At 40.6% G+C, this 15,141-nt stretch overlaps 1 protein-coding gene across 2 annotated transcripts in view; it reads right to left on the bottom strand.

Annotated features, from left to right (window-relative positions):
* Positions 1–14,117, bottom strand: part of Rnf212b (ring finger protein 212B) — a 53,532-nt gene extending 39,415 nt beyond the window's left edge. For both annotated transcript variants that reach the window (XM_048444782.3, XM_048444793.3), the window contains exons 1-4: positions 13,977–14,117; positions 10,952–11,052; positions 9,713–9,765; positions 9,433–9,507 (exon numbers count right to left, since the gene is read on the bottom strand). In XM_048444782.3, the coding sequence (XP_048300739.1) occupies positions 9,433–9,507; positions 9,713–9,765; positions 10,952–11,051 (228 nt within the window). In that variant the 5' untranslated portion in view covers position 11,052; positions 13,977–14,117. The remainder of the gene's footprint in view (positions 1–9,432; positions 9,508–9,712; positions 9,766–10,951; positions 11,053–13,976) is intronic.
* Positions 14,118–15,141: the final 1,024 nt, after the last annotated feature.

Below are 15,141 nucleotides of genomic sequence, written 5' to 3'. Positions count from 1 at the left end.
CACTAGAAGAGGTATTCTGATACATGATCCAATAAAACAATACAGTATGAAGAAAAATTTACAAAATGCACAGATAATGACTGATGTAGCTATTATATCTATTTTTTGAAGTCAGCATTCCAGGTATAGAGATATGGGACTATAGGTTGGTAAAAGAACGAAGAACTAATGCTGACCCATATCATAACTTCTGTTGGAACATGAGGTATAATACATCAATCTGGCTAAGACAGCAAATGTTAGAAGGGACAGATCATTAGGGGAACTACATGTTATTCCTACGAGTCTAAAGCTTAGGAGATAAGACACCACCATGTTTGTTTGCTTGTTTTTAGACAGGGCTTTGTTATGCTGCCCAGGATGGCTTTAAACTTGCAATCTTCCTGTCTTAGACCCCTGAGAACTAGAACTGCAGGCAGACACCACCATATCCAGTTCACTAACAGCTTTAAGGTGGCAGTTATGTGTTCATATTTTGTTGTGGTTTATATTCCCCAAAGGGTCCTGTGTTGAAGGTTTAGTTTACAGCTAGTGGAATTATTGAGAAGCCATCATAAGGGCATTTAACTTTATCATTGGGTTACTATCCATAGTGGGTTACTATCCACTGACGGGTTACTACTGAATGCACTGCTAGGATATGTTTGGAAAAGGAGGGTCACTATGGGTATCCCTTTCCAGAGTATATCTTAACTCTGGGTACCCTGTTCTCTCTGTTTCCTAGTAACCATGCCCATGCCCTTCACCATGATTACTGCTCCACTACAGGCTCAGGTTCACAGAGTAAGTGACCATGAACCAAAACCTAAAAATTGTGAACCAAAATAAACTTTTCCTGATTTAAGTTTTTATCAGAAATTTTGTCATAGCAACAAAAAAAAAAGTAGCTAACATCACCATGGGGACGCAAAGAGCATAGATTTGAATATACACATAAAACCTCAAAAATCCAAAGCAAGGGGGATGAGAAGATAGTTCAGTCAGTAAGGTGCACTTTGTCACAAGCATGAGGACTAAGTTTGATTCCCATAACACATGTGTTAAAAAGTTGGGCACTGCTGTGGGATAATGCTCTTGTACACTGTAAAGATTTGTCACTTTTATTAGTTTAATAAAACAATGCTTGGCCAGTAACCAGGCAGGAAGTATAGGTAGAACAATCAGACTAAGAGAATCCTAGGAAGAGGAAAGGCAGACAGTCAGTTGTCAGGCAGAAGCAGAGGAAGCAAAACGAGAATATCTTATTGAGAAAAGGTACCAAGCCATGTAACTAAACATAGATAAGAATTATGGGTTAATTTAAGTTGTAAGAGCTAGTTAATAATAAGCCTGAGCTAAGAGGCCAAACAATTTATAATTAATATAAGCCTCTATATGTTTCTTTGGGATTGAAGGGCCACAGGACCAGGTAGGAAAGAAAGCTGTGCATGAAATTCCAGCACTGGGGAGGCAGAGACAAGGCTATCTGGACTTAATTGCCAGCCAGCCTGCTTAGTCTACTTGGAAAGTTCCAGGTATCCTCAGATTCCTATTCTTACCATATCCCTAGTATTACCACTTTACAACATTTTAGAGATGAACATTCAGAGTTGTACTGTGTGGTCCTGGCTGAGTTGGAACTTGCTATGTAGACTAGGCTGGCATTGAACTCACATAAATCTGCCTATCTCTACCTCCCAAGTACTAAGAATAAAGACATGTATTACAATGTCTGACTCTACTGATTCTTTTTTATTTTAAGATTTATTTTTATTAGCCGGGCAGTGGTGGCACATGCCTTCAACTCTAGCACTCAGGAAGCAGAGGCAAGTGGATCTCTGTGAGTTCATGGCCTACAAAGCTAGTTTCAGGACAGCTAGGGCTACACAGAGAAATCCTGTCTTGAAAAACCGAACCAAACCAAAAGAAAACAACAACAACAACAAAAAGATTTACTTTATGTGAATGTGTTTTGCTCACATATGTATCTGTGAACCATGTGCATTCAGTGCCTGGGGAAACCAGACAGAAGAGGGCATCAGATTCCCTGGGACTAGAGTTACAGATGGCTGTGAGCCACCATGTGGTACTAGGACTCAAAACCAGGTTCTTCGAAAAGGTAGTCAGTGCTCTTAACCACTGAGTCATCTCTTCAGCCCCCTATTAATTCTCCTTAAAGATTATTATTAAATCCTTCTGTGTTGTTCATATTTTGTCAGGAGCTAGTAAGTTATAGGATTAATAGCTCTGATGCTGTTACTGCCTTCAAGGAAGGATGGAGAAGAAAGAAAAAATGTATAACACAATACAGTGTAGGTACAGTCTGTGTATTTATCCAGATATATGTTTGATGACAAGAATGTTCTAGATAGATGAAACTGCATATACAAAGGGCTAGAGACAAAAAAGAAAATTATTTATACAATTAATTCTTAAGTTAGTAATGGAGTACTTGTCAATAATACACCAAGCCCAAGGTTTTATTCCCAGCACAATAAATAAATAAGTAAATACAGCAACCATACTTTCATTTAGAAAGGTTCTTCTGGCTTCAATATGAAGAAAAGAGAGAAAAAGAAAGGTACTGGAGACCAGACGATCTATTATGAAGCTACCAAAGTAATCCAAATCAGAAACTATGTGTGACCTGAATTGCTAGGCTATAGATACAGTGGACTGTTATGAGGTATTTTAGAGACAGAATTAATAGGACTTAGTACTGGATCAGATAAAAGGAAAAATGGTCTGATCTCCACAGAGCTCACAGTCTACACAGCCTATAACTGACAACTATAATAAGGCAGCGGATAAAGAGGGTTAGCAAGCTGAAGTTGTATCTCAGTGGTAGGTTACTACTTGCCTAGTATTCATGAAGTCCTGGTTTTTATCTCCAGTGCCACCAAAAATAAAGTTTGTATGATAGAGAATGAAGAAAGACCTAATTTAGGTATACTGGACAGAGATGACATTTCTAAGATCACATGTAGGTTATGACAGTTCTGTTTCTGAGATGGGGACTCATATATTCCAGGATGGCGTCTAACTGGTGAGAATGACCTTGAACTTCTGATCTTCCTGCTACCACCTCTAGGGTTCTGGGATTACGTGAGTTGTCCCACTATGCCCAGTTAATTCGGTACTGGGGAACTGAACCCAGGGTTTTGTGCATCTAGGTAAACAATCTAACTGGGCTAAATTCCCCAGGTCATAGGCTAACATCTTTACTAGAGATAACAGAGTTAGAAATCATTCTCAAGTTGATAATTAAAACCACAGGCATAGATAAAATTATCTGTTGCATGAATAATAAAAACCTAGAGGCAGATCTTAGGGTTCAACTTGAAGATCAGAGAAGCAAAGCAGTCAACCACTATAGAGATCTTTTATTTTTACCAAATCTTCAGACCAAAAGGCAAAATCCTGTCTCCATGGATCCTCAGACTCCATACTCCAGTGAGTTTCTGTCTCTTCCCCTTTATAATCTTCTTTCCACCCAGACATACCGCTCCTGTATCCACTTCCCTCATGCTAGGATTAAAGGTATGTGACTCCTAAACACTGGTATTAAAGGTGTGAGCCACTACCACTTGGATCTGTTTCTGAATCAATCTTGTGTAGCCCAGGGTAGCCTTGAACTCAGAGATCCAACTTTCTGTCTCCCAAGTCCTGGGATTAAACACATGGGCCACCACTCCCTGGCCTGAATGGCTAATTAGTGTGGCTGCTTTAACCTCTGACTTCAGGCAAGCTTTATTTATTAAAACACAAATAACATATCACTATAATTATTCATGGCACTTATAAAAAGTAAGGAAAGATAGCATTTGGAGAAATATAACTATTTAAGAGATGTACAGATGAATATAAACCTCAAAAGGGAACAGTAGAGTTGGCTAAGACAGCCAAAGAACATTTCTAAGTAGAGAATTCAGACTTCAGATGTGGCTAAGAGATCAGTTAGAATAGAAGTGACAATTATTCACTGATTTTGATGAGAATGCTGATACACTTAGCAGGGGCAGTTTTTAATGCAACAGTTAAAAACCAGACCACAGAAGGTTATGGAAGTTCAGGAGTTGAAACAGATGGGATAGACAAATAGATAGTCCAATACAGTGTTAAGACTTGACTCCATGTACTCTGTGGGGGATGACAATAATCTTCTTGCTAAAGCCAGTCAGCCTCAACTTTTACTCACATGACTTCATCTCTCAACAGTGCCTTACTCAGTGACTATATTTTGAAAACATTTTTCCTTCCTTGACTTGACTTCTGGGGCACCACATAGTTTTGTTTTTACTTCTGACTGCAGTTTTCCTAATTTCTCTTCCTCCACCTAACTGTTAGATAGTGAAGGGATTCCTTTTACATGATCTTATCTGTTCCCAAGAGTACTGGCTCTGTGTGTATGTGTTAGGGGTCAGGGAAGTGGGATGGACAGGGTGTCTTGAATAGGGATGGATACATGGTTCTGGTACTCTAACATTCATCTTACCCTGACCCACACCCCTCACTCTCTTCTACGGGCTTCAAACATAATTTTCTGGCAAGATAAGAACTTGTATCTCAGTTCTTTCCTATGCTCTGAACCCCAGAATGAGCTTAACCTTCCTGACTTCTCCACCTGGATTTCTGAGAAGCACCTAAAACCTAATGTGTCCATATCTTCCTGGCAGATCCAGGAGAAAATCAACCAGAAAGAAATGGTTGTAGATTTCTGAAGAAACAATCAAAACAAGGTAAAACCTTTTTATCACTTTGCACAAGCAATATTACTTACTCACTTTTTAATAAATAAATTATTTTCTAAGTGTACATCTTTAGAAGCAAAGGCAAGTGGATCTCTGTGAGTTACAGGCTAGCCTGGCCTACATACTGAGTTCTAGGACAGCTACAGCTAGGTAGAGTGACCCTTTCTCAAAACAAAACAAAACATACACACACACACACACACACACACACACACACACACACACACACAAACCCCAAAACACAAAAACCAACATCTCTACCTCTCCCATCACCAAAAAAAGCAATCTTTTGGGCTTTGATCAGTTCCGTAGCCTAATTCCATTCCTGGAAGTGCTTTCATATTTATTTATTTATTTGTTTGTTTGTTTATTTGATATTTTTTAGATTTACTTATTTATATATTTTATGTATGAGTGTTCTATCGGCATGTGCACCTGCATAGCAAAAGACGGCACTGGATCCCATTATAGACGGTTGTGAGTAATCCTGTAAGTGCAGCCAGTGCTCTGAACCACGGAGCCATCTCTCCAACCCTCCCCATCTATTTATTTATTCATTTATTATTTGTGTATAAGTGTTTTGCCTCAATATATGTGTGCTATGTATATAACTGTAAGGTCAGAAAAGTGGGTCTGAATTCTTGGAACTGGAGTTATGGATGGTTGTGAGCCACCACGTGGGTGCTGGGAACTGAATCTAGATCTTCTGCAAGAATAAGTGTTCTTAGTCACTGAGTCATCTCTCCAGCCCTTCCCCTTTAAAAATAAGCTGTCTATTTCTAATGTATAACTCAAAAAGCATTACTTTTTCTCTACCTTCTCCTGGCAACTGCTGGTATTTTTACCTAACCTATACTATGTTTTTTCTTAAACATTAATAAAAAAAACTGTCCTTAAGTTTCTAGAATACAAAACAGAAAAATAACAACCTTTTCTCCTGCGTGTGTGTGTTGCTTTAGAATCAACCCCGGCCTTTCTCCTTGCTGGGAAAGGCCTCTGTCACTAAGCTATAACCTCCATGCCTTTTTCCCCTTTCTGCTGCCACCACTGATTCAAAAACAGTCTGCTTAGATTTTTCCCTCCTGACTGGTCTCCCTGCCTCTACTCTTAACCTATTTATGGCTCAGTCACTCAACAGCCACTTTCTCTTTTAAAATTATGCATTATATAAAATCGTTTCCTTGTGCAAACACTCCAATGGTATAACTTCACGTAAAAGAAAAGTAAATGTCTTGCCAGGGTCTACGTACACCTACTTCTTTGACCTTACCTTAAATAACCTTCTCCTTAATTGGCCTTACATATTCAGTCACTTATAAGCATTTCTATTTTTTTATTTGTTTTTGTTTTATGAGATAGGATGCCTCTATATAGTCCTGATTTTCCTGGAACTTGTTATATAGACCAGGCTGACCTCAAGCTCACAGAGGTCGTCTTCCTACCTCTGCTTCCTAGTGTGGGGATTAAAAGATGCACCACTACACCTGGCTCTACAAAGCATTTCTTATGAACATAATTTAGGTCAGACATCTAGCTAGATATTGACTACAACAAAGATGCCTTTGAAAAGTGAGAAGAACAGAAATGTGAACAAGTAAATCACATTTTTAGAATTAAATATTTTGCAGAGTTAAAGGCAATGTAGGGTATAAAAGACAAGGCAAAATTGTGCTGCAGAAACCATGGAAGGCTTTACTAGAAAAGGAACAATACTGTACGCATTTGAAAGGTGCCTAGTTTTGGGTAAAGGTGAGATCTATGGTCTAGGAATAGAAGTAAACTCACAGGTCCTTACAGGCTCTTAAATTTCCTTGAAAAGTTTAGAGTAGTCAAGCATTCAAAACAGGCAGTTTTATCAACAACTTGTGTAGAGCAGGAAAAAATGTCCTTGTTGGGTCATTACAGAGAACAGAAATGGACATTTAGAGCAACAGTCCATTTGTTTATTTAAGGACAATGTTTTGGATGTTCACTCCATATAAGAAACTATTCAAAGAGAACAGCAGACAAAACTGACAAATCTCTGTCCTCATGGAGCTGCATTTCAGGGCAGGAGTCAGACAATAAACAAGCACATAAGACAACGGTACAGACAGGAGCTACGATGAGAAGTAACACAAGCAGAGGGAGCTGGATCTGCTTCTAAGATGCCAGGGAAGATCCTTCTGAAGAAAGAAACTTTACACAGAAGCTTTGGTGACACCGTTTAGGGGAAGGTATTACCTCAGTTACTCAACTTCACAGATTAGGAAAATACATTTCCAGACTGCTGACTTTACCAAACGGACCCTTCACTTAAGTGATGATTAACTGACCCTTTCTATTTATTTTACCTTGATTACTTCACCATGTATAATTGGTCCCATGATTAGGCAGGTTAAGATTCAGACTATATATAATTTTTTAACTGATCATTAACTAACTATGGGTTTAAATATTAACCAAAGGTCTGCTCTTTCTCTTGTTCATCTGACCTCTTTTACATTTCTCCTTGAGTCTCAGCTGGATTTTAGCTATTTACAACATTAAATGCAGTATCTCAAATATAATGGCTCATCCAAATGACTAAGACAGCATACAGGCAAAAGCTTTAGTTCTGTTTATTGTATGTATTTCCAGAGTTAAGACACTGAGGACTGGGGAAACACTGATGATAATATCCATGTTTAGAAAAGATTTATGCAGGCTGGTTGTGGTAGGACTTGCCTGTGATCCTAATACTTGGGAAATGGAGGAAGAACAATCATTGAGTTCAAGGCTATCCTTGGCTATCTATCTAGAAAGTTCAAAGCCAGCCTGAGCTACAATGAGACGTGTCTCAAAAACAAATTGTTCTCTCTTAAGAATAAGAACTGATATTGGTAGAGAGCTTGTCTGGTATGTGTGGAACTCTGGACTCAAGTCCCAGCAACATATCAAACAAAAGAATAAGGAAAAGAATATTAAAGCCAAGTGTGGTTTTTGGTACATGCCTGTAACTCCAGCACTCAGTAGGTAGAGGCAAGAGGATCATGCATTCAAGGCTAGCCTAGTCTACAAAGTGAGATTCTTTCTTTAAAAAAAAAAAAGGAATATACTGGAGCTCAGCTGGTAGAGTATGTGGAGCTGGAGCTCAGTTGGTAGAGTACATAAGACCTTGAGTTCTATCCCCAGTACACTGAAGTCTAGAATGGTGGAACATTACTATATTCTCAGCATTCAGGTAAAAGATGGAAGGTCAGAAATACAAGCTCATCCTCAGCTACACAGTGAGTTCTGGGACAGAAGAGTCCCTGCCTTCAGGCTAGAGAGAGATGACTCAGCAGGAAAGACACTTGCCACCAAACTTGACGACAGGAATTTGATCCCCAGCACCCATGGGTGAGAAAAGAGTGGAGAACTGACTCCTGCAAGTTGTCCCACATTCTTGTTGAGGTATGAAATGACCCCTCCCCTAAAATACATGCACACACAATTTTCTCTCTCTCTCCCTTTCTCTCTCTCTCTCTCTCTCTCTCTCTCTCTCTCTCTCTCTCTCTCACACACACACACACACACACACACACACACAGAGGCAGCAAGCAATAAGAAAGACAATAGTGGTAGAGCACTTGCCAAACATGAAGAGGGCCTGGGATCTAATAACAAAAGGAAGTGATAAAATCTTTTTAAAATTATGTATTCATTATGTGTGCACACACTTATGCATGCACGCACAAAGCGGTGAGAGAAAAACCTTTGTGAGACAGTTTTACCCTTCCCTCATGTGTGTTCCAGACACTGAATTCGGGCTGTTGGCTTCGCAGCAGGTGCCATTACCCACTGAGCCATCTCTCCAGACTGATAGGGTCTGAAGATGCATGCCAAAAGAGGTATCCAATAACGCTAAGATAAAATCATCTCAGCAGAGAAGTAGGGTGTAGAATCTTAAAACAGCAAAGTCTTTACAACTTGGGAACTCTCTCAAATAATTAGACTGCCTTCTTTCTAACTCTTGCTATATTAAACTACTCCTGATCATGTCAACTATTTACCAACATATCAGGAAAAGATAAATATTTTCTAACATTCAAGCAATTAGTTGTTAACTCCAAATAAAGTTAAGTATTATTGCAAAGGTTACTTACTGAAAATGAAGAATAAGACATCTCTAATCAAAATATCACAAATGAAATTATCAAATCCATCCTTGCAGGTCTATACATGGAATTTTTAAGAAAATGTATCTATCTTCAGAGGAAGATGTTGTAGAGTTCCTTAGGGCACCTTTTAGTCACAGGAACTGGTTATCAAGTAGGAACTACAAAGCAAAATTCAACTAGATTGTGGTTTTGACAGCATACCATAGATTCCGGGTTAGTAAAAAGTTAACTGGTAGAGATCTGTATCAGGGAAAAAAATAAAGAGAGCAGTTTCTCTCTACTGCATACAAAGACAGCTTAAAGAGAAACTCCTTGCCTGGTGTGGGCAGTGCATGCCTCTAATCCTAGCAGGGGCAAGGCAGACAGATCTCTGAGTTCGAGGCCAGTCTGGCTGACAGAGTTCCAGGACATCCAAGGCTCCACAGAGAAAAAAAAATGCCTCAAAGAAAGAGAAAAAGGCTTCCCTCACCCTTTTCTTGGAGACAGGAGTTCTACGTACCCAGCTGCACTCACTACATGGCCTAAGGTGGCCTGAGCATTATTACAGCACTAAGAACTTCTCTTCACTCTGGCGCTCATACCTGAGAGATGTGACTGAAACACTGCAGAGCCGTCTCCACAGGGCTTTTGAAGAACTTCTTCTCTTGAGGTTTTAACTATGAGAGAGAAAGACACACAGTGAGAATATTCACAACAAAATGAAAGAAAATACTGACCCTGGAACAAAACAACTCAATGTTTTACAACTGCTATCTTCAAATTTGTTTCTTCTTTTTGTTTTGAGCAGTTCATCATCTGTGTCTGTACTTCCTACTGGCCAGAGACTGGATGAGGCAGTTTGTGATGAAGGTGAAGACTCACATTATCAGAAAGAGCCAGATGCTTGCAACGACTTCCACAAACAGCACATTTTTCTAAGAGAAAAAAAGGAAAAATATTTGCTCTCAAAGGCAGGAGGTAGGATTTTCCTAAAGCATGTGGTAACCGTCAATTAGGCTATCAAGAGAAGAAAACAGGTTCTTAACTAAATTTTGATTATCATTAAGATATTAACCTAATCTGTCCTCTAAATCAACATTTCCAAACAAATATGCTGAAGTATGAGGCTTTGCACTGTGCTTATCTCCGTGTCTTTTTTCCTTTCTTTGTTTTTGAAACAAGGTCTCATAAATATAGCCCAGGCTAGCCCAGAACTTGCAGCAATCCTCCTGTCTCAGTCTCCTGAATATTGAGACTAGTGGCATTAATTGGTAGATCGACTGTGCCAACAGAAGTACTGGAATCCATTGGCAAATGTTTTGGGATGAATGTAAGAGTACCAATGAGTTTCACTCTAGGTGACTTTGTAAAAAAGATTTACTTGTGAATGTCTTGCCCACATACATGTATGTCTGTGTACTGTGTGCATGTCTGGTGCCTGAGGAAACCAGAAGAGGTGTCAGATCCTCTGGAACTAGAATTACAAACATTTGTGATTTACCATGTGGGTGCTGGGAATCGAACCTGGATCCTCCAGAAGAACAGCCAGTGCTCTTAACCACTGAGCCACCTTTTTAGCTGACAACTCTTTTTAACATCTCTTTACCTGACAGTGGGCACACCCTGGGCACTGTAAGAGGCTGGCTCCCGAGTTATCCCACCCAGCTGTCACCTTGCTCTAAAACTCTCCCATTCTTCAATTAATGCATCTGAAAGAAGCAAAGTGTAAAATTTCTAAGCTTTCCTTATAAAATGCAATATTAGCAGGTGCTGATGATTAAGATAAACGCCACAGGATTGGGGATGAGGCTCAGTGATAGAGTACTTGTTTACCGTGCCCAAGACCCTGGGTTCATCCATTAAGAAAAAAAAAAAAAAGATAAATGTCATGTCAGCAAAAAGCATTCCATATGCTTCAGAGACAATCACTCCAAAGTGAGCTCTTGTCACCATAGTGAGTAGGGTAAATTGTCTCTTCTGAAATTTAGATAATTTATAGGTTTTTGTAAAGATGGAAAATACACTGATGCCTACTAAGTAGGTTTTTTTCTACATGGCACAGAGAAATGGTTACTCATATCTAAGTTAAAAAACATTTTGGGATAAACTGAAGTCACTCACCCAGAGTCAAACACTTTTTACAGAAAATATGGCCACAGCTGGTGACAAAGAAATGGGCCCCATCCTTTCGGAAACACTGGTTGCAATGAAACCAATCCATTCTGGATCAGAGGAAGAGAAAGAATAAGAAAAATGTGGAGCATAATATAGCTGTTCCAAAACTGACGTAACACTGTTTGCTTAAATTTTTTGTGTTTTGAGACAGGTTTCTCTGTAGCTTTGGAGCCTGTCCTGGAACTAGTTCTTGTAGACCAGGCTGGCCTCAAACTCAGAGATCCTCCTGCCTCTGCTTCCCAACTACTGGGATTAAAGCCACCACTGCCTGGCTTGCTTATCTTTTGGTAGTTTACTGGATGTGGGAACAAATTTGTGGGCATTCCGTTTGTCTGTAGGGATATACATACAACATGAGAAAAGAAGTCAGCAAATTACATTCGAGAGCATGTGTTTTAGTGCGTGTAAGAATAGTAGAAAAATCTGGGGGCTGGAGGGGTGGTTCAGAAGTTAGTAGCACTGGCTGTTCCTCCAGAGGATCCAGGCTCAATTCTCAGCACCCACATGGAAGCTCACAACTGTCTAAAACTCCAGTTCCAGGGATTCTGGTACCCTCACACAGACACTCATACAGGTACACTAATGCACATAAAATAAAAATAAATAAAATCATTAAAAACAAACAAACAAAGAATAGTAGGAAAGTCATGGGAAAACAGAAACCAGGCCTTTCTTTTCTCGGAGTAGTAAGTTGTATTTGTATTTGTTTGCTTTCTAAATTTTCCAGCTGAACTCATATTCCAATGCGTAACTAGAAAAACAATCTTTAAAAATGAAAACATGCAGCTGGGCGGTGGTGGCACACGCCTTTAATCCTAGCACTCAGGAGGCAGACACAGGTGTATCTCTGTGAGTTCGAGGCCAGCCTGGTCTACAAGAGCCAGTTCCAGGACAGGCACTAAAGCTACAGGGAAACCTTGGCTCGAAAAAACCAAATAGAATAAATGAATAAATAAAAACATGCCACCATTTTGTGTGGTGCTATACAAGTACTCGACCACTGAGCCCCAGGTCCAGGGCTCAGTGGTTAAGTTTCTTGCAATAGTGCAGAGAAAGGAGTCAACAGAGCGTAGTGGAGCAGAAAGATCACACATTAGACACTTGGCCACATTTTATATAAGGGAAACAGTGGAGTGATCATAGTCTCAGCTTATACACACCTTCTACTCTGCTGAAACACGCCACAGGTCTGGAAGGTGTAAGTCCAGTCATGTTTTGACCAGGTTCATCTTTCTTTTTTTCCTCAGATGACAAACACTGATTACAACTAAACTAACTTGTCTAAAGTTCCATCTTTACTGGCAGTCTTGCGATTAGAACCCAAGTCTCCAGATTTTGTGAAACATTCATGTTCCTACATATAAAGAGCCTTTGGGTTCACATGGTAATCATACCATAATTTGTATGGTATGATTCTGGTTTTTTTTTTCTGACAACAGCAATTTTTGTTTTCTTTTGCAAGAGAGGGTTCCTCTGTATAGCTCTGGCTGTCCTGGAACTCTATAGACTAGGCTGGCCTCAAATTCAGAGATCCACCTGCCTGTCTCCTGAGCACTAGGTTTAAAGGCACACCCAGTAGCAACAGCAATTTTGGTATAATTTAAGTATATAACCAAATAAAATGATTATGTGGGATTTTTTGGGAGGTGGAGCAAACATGTGCCACAGGCAAGTATGGAGGCTACAGGGTAACTTCTGGGAGGCTCCTTCTTCTATCATAACGATTCTAGGAATCATGAGCTCCACATAAATGGCGACCACCTTTACCCATGGGGCCATCTTTTTAGACCATCTATTTGTTTACTTTTCAAGACAGGGTATTTTTGTGTAGCCCTGGCTGACCTGGAACTCGCTTTACAGATTAGGCTGTAAGGTTTTTTGTTTTTTGTTTTTTAATGAAGAAACTGACATTTGAAAAATAAAGCAGTGAGCTATAAAGAACACAACAAAATATGTTGAATATGATTATGTTATTTAATAATATTTATTAACTTTATCCTTTAAATTGAAAAAAACAAAACAAGTTATTATTTCCCTCCCACAATCCTTTTCTCTCAACAATTCTTCATTTTTAGAGTTCCAGTTTATTTAGAGGCTTACTGAGTGAATGGAGGGTACTTTGCACCTTAAAAATTCTGCCACTTACCCAGCAAGGTAACACACACCTTTAGTTCCAGAACTCAGGAGGCAGAAGCAAGCTGACCTCTGTGAGTTCAAGGCCAGTTACAAATAGTGAATACACGTCTTTAAAAAAAAAAAAAAAAAGAAAGAAAGAAAAAAGAAAAAGAAAAAGTCTGCCATTTAAAATTTATGATCGCCAGGCGGTGGTAGAGCACACCTTTAATTCTAGCACTTGGGAGGCAGAAGCGGGTAGATATGTGAGTTCGAGGCCAACCTGGTCTATAAGAGCTCCATGACTGGTTCCAAAAGTTCAGAGAAACCCTGTCTCGAACCTCTCCCCGCCAAATTATTTTATAATCACAAAATTTTAAAAAGTACTGAAGGCAGGTGAGATGGCACAGCGGGTAATGGTGCTGAGGGTTAAGTCTGGTCACTTGGGTTTCATACCTGCGACCCACAGGCTGCCTTTTGTCCCCCACACAAGTCACTCTCATAACCACGTCCCCACCCTGCCACACAAAGAAATGTAAAATTTTTTTTAATGTACTAACTAGTAGAGGGAGGTGGCACATGTCTTAATCCCAGTACTCAGGAGGCAGAGGCAGGCAGCCTCGGTGAGTTCGAGGCCAGCCTGGTTTACATAGCGAGTTCCTGGACAGCCGGGGCTATGCAGTGAGAACCTGTCTAAAAAACAAAACAAAAACAAACACGGGTGACTAAGCCGTTGCCACAGCACCAGGCTCGGGCTCCGGCGCCTTCGCTGGGTGCTAAGTGGTGCCGACTGACTGAGGCAGAGCCCAAGCGAGGGCCAGCGGCCTCCAACCCGACTCTCCCGAGCTCGCGTCCCTACCAGCTCGAATCCCGCGCTTCAGCTCTCAGACCATCCGGTTCTCTCACGAGGCACTGGAAATGGCGGGAAAACAGACAGCCGCCACCAGCACAGCTTCCGGCACGAGGCGGCGCACGCCGGCCCAAACCAGTGCACGGTGTGGGCGGGGCCGGGCGGGGCGCCGAGTCCCTCCGCCCCCTCCCACCGCCCCGCCCCCCCCCCCGCGCAGCCGCAGAAGCGCCAGGCGGGTTCCCTAGAAAGGTGGAACCTAAAATGGCCAGAGAAGCCAAGGAAGGCTTCGAAGTAGTCCGGTGTTACTACGGAAGCTGAGCGGTGAAAATGAGCCTATTAATGTCCCAGAAAATGATCCCAAAACCAAAGAAAACTGATTCGAAGAGAAAGTTTAACATGATCTAAAAAGAAATTAAAATAGTGGGCACATTACAAGTACAGCATAAATCAGAAATAAGAAAAACTAAAGTTACATGGATAGAGGCAGATTGGCTATAAACTCAGAACTACCAGAGCTCCAGAAAAAAACAAAAAAAGTTTAGCTTTTTTGGTTAAATAATTGAACTCAGCCTTGTGGCTGCATGCCTGTAATTCTTGCACCTTCCCAGCGTGAGACGGGGAGATCAAGAGATGGGGTCATCCTCAGCTAAAGTCTAGTTCCAGTCTGAGACACTCAAGGCTCTACCCCACAAAGAAAAGAGAAAGGGAGCGGGGAATAAACGGAGATGGGAAGAGAAGAAAACACTGAGAAAAAAAAAAGAAAGGAAAGAGAATAACCGTTTCCACTGCACTGGTTGTCCGTTCTTAGGTCAGTGTGGTCCAGATAGCAAGTTTCAGGATATCTTGGGCTACGGCAAAACTCTGTCTTAAAAAAATTAAAACAAACAACAGAACAAGAATATCCTAGTAAAAAATGCAGTGTCCTATGTGGTGAGAAACTAGCCTCACTTAAATGTTAAAATATAGAACACCCGCAATTTTAGAAACATGTTATTGATACCCACCGATGCCTACCAGTAAATGTACAGAAGCAAGGCAGTGCCAGTACTCACCTTTAATCCCAACACCGAAGGCTTTTGGGGGGTGGTGGTGGGGAACAGGAGAACAGTTCGAGACCAGCCTGGTCTACATAGTGAGTTCCTGGACAGCCAGGACTCCACAGAGAAACTCTGTC

This window comes from Myodes glareolus, chromosome 12 (assembly GCF_982192425.1).
Source record: "Myodes glareolus chromosome 12, mMyoGla1.1, whole genome shotgun sequence".
NCBI classification, from domain to species: Eukaryota; Metazoa; Chordata; class Mammalia; order Rodentia; family Cricetidae; genus Myodes; species Myodes glareolus.
The sequence above is the reverse complement of the archived record's forward strand: the minus strand, read 5'-3'. Positions and strand labels throughout refer to the sequence as shown.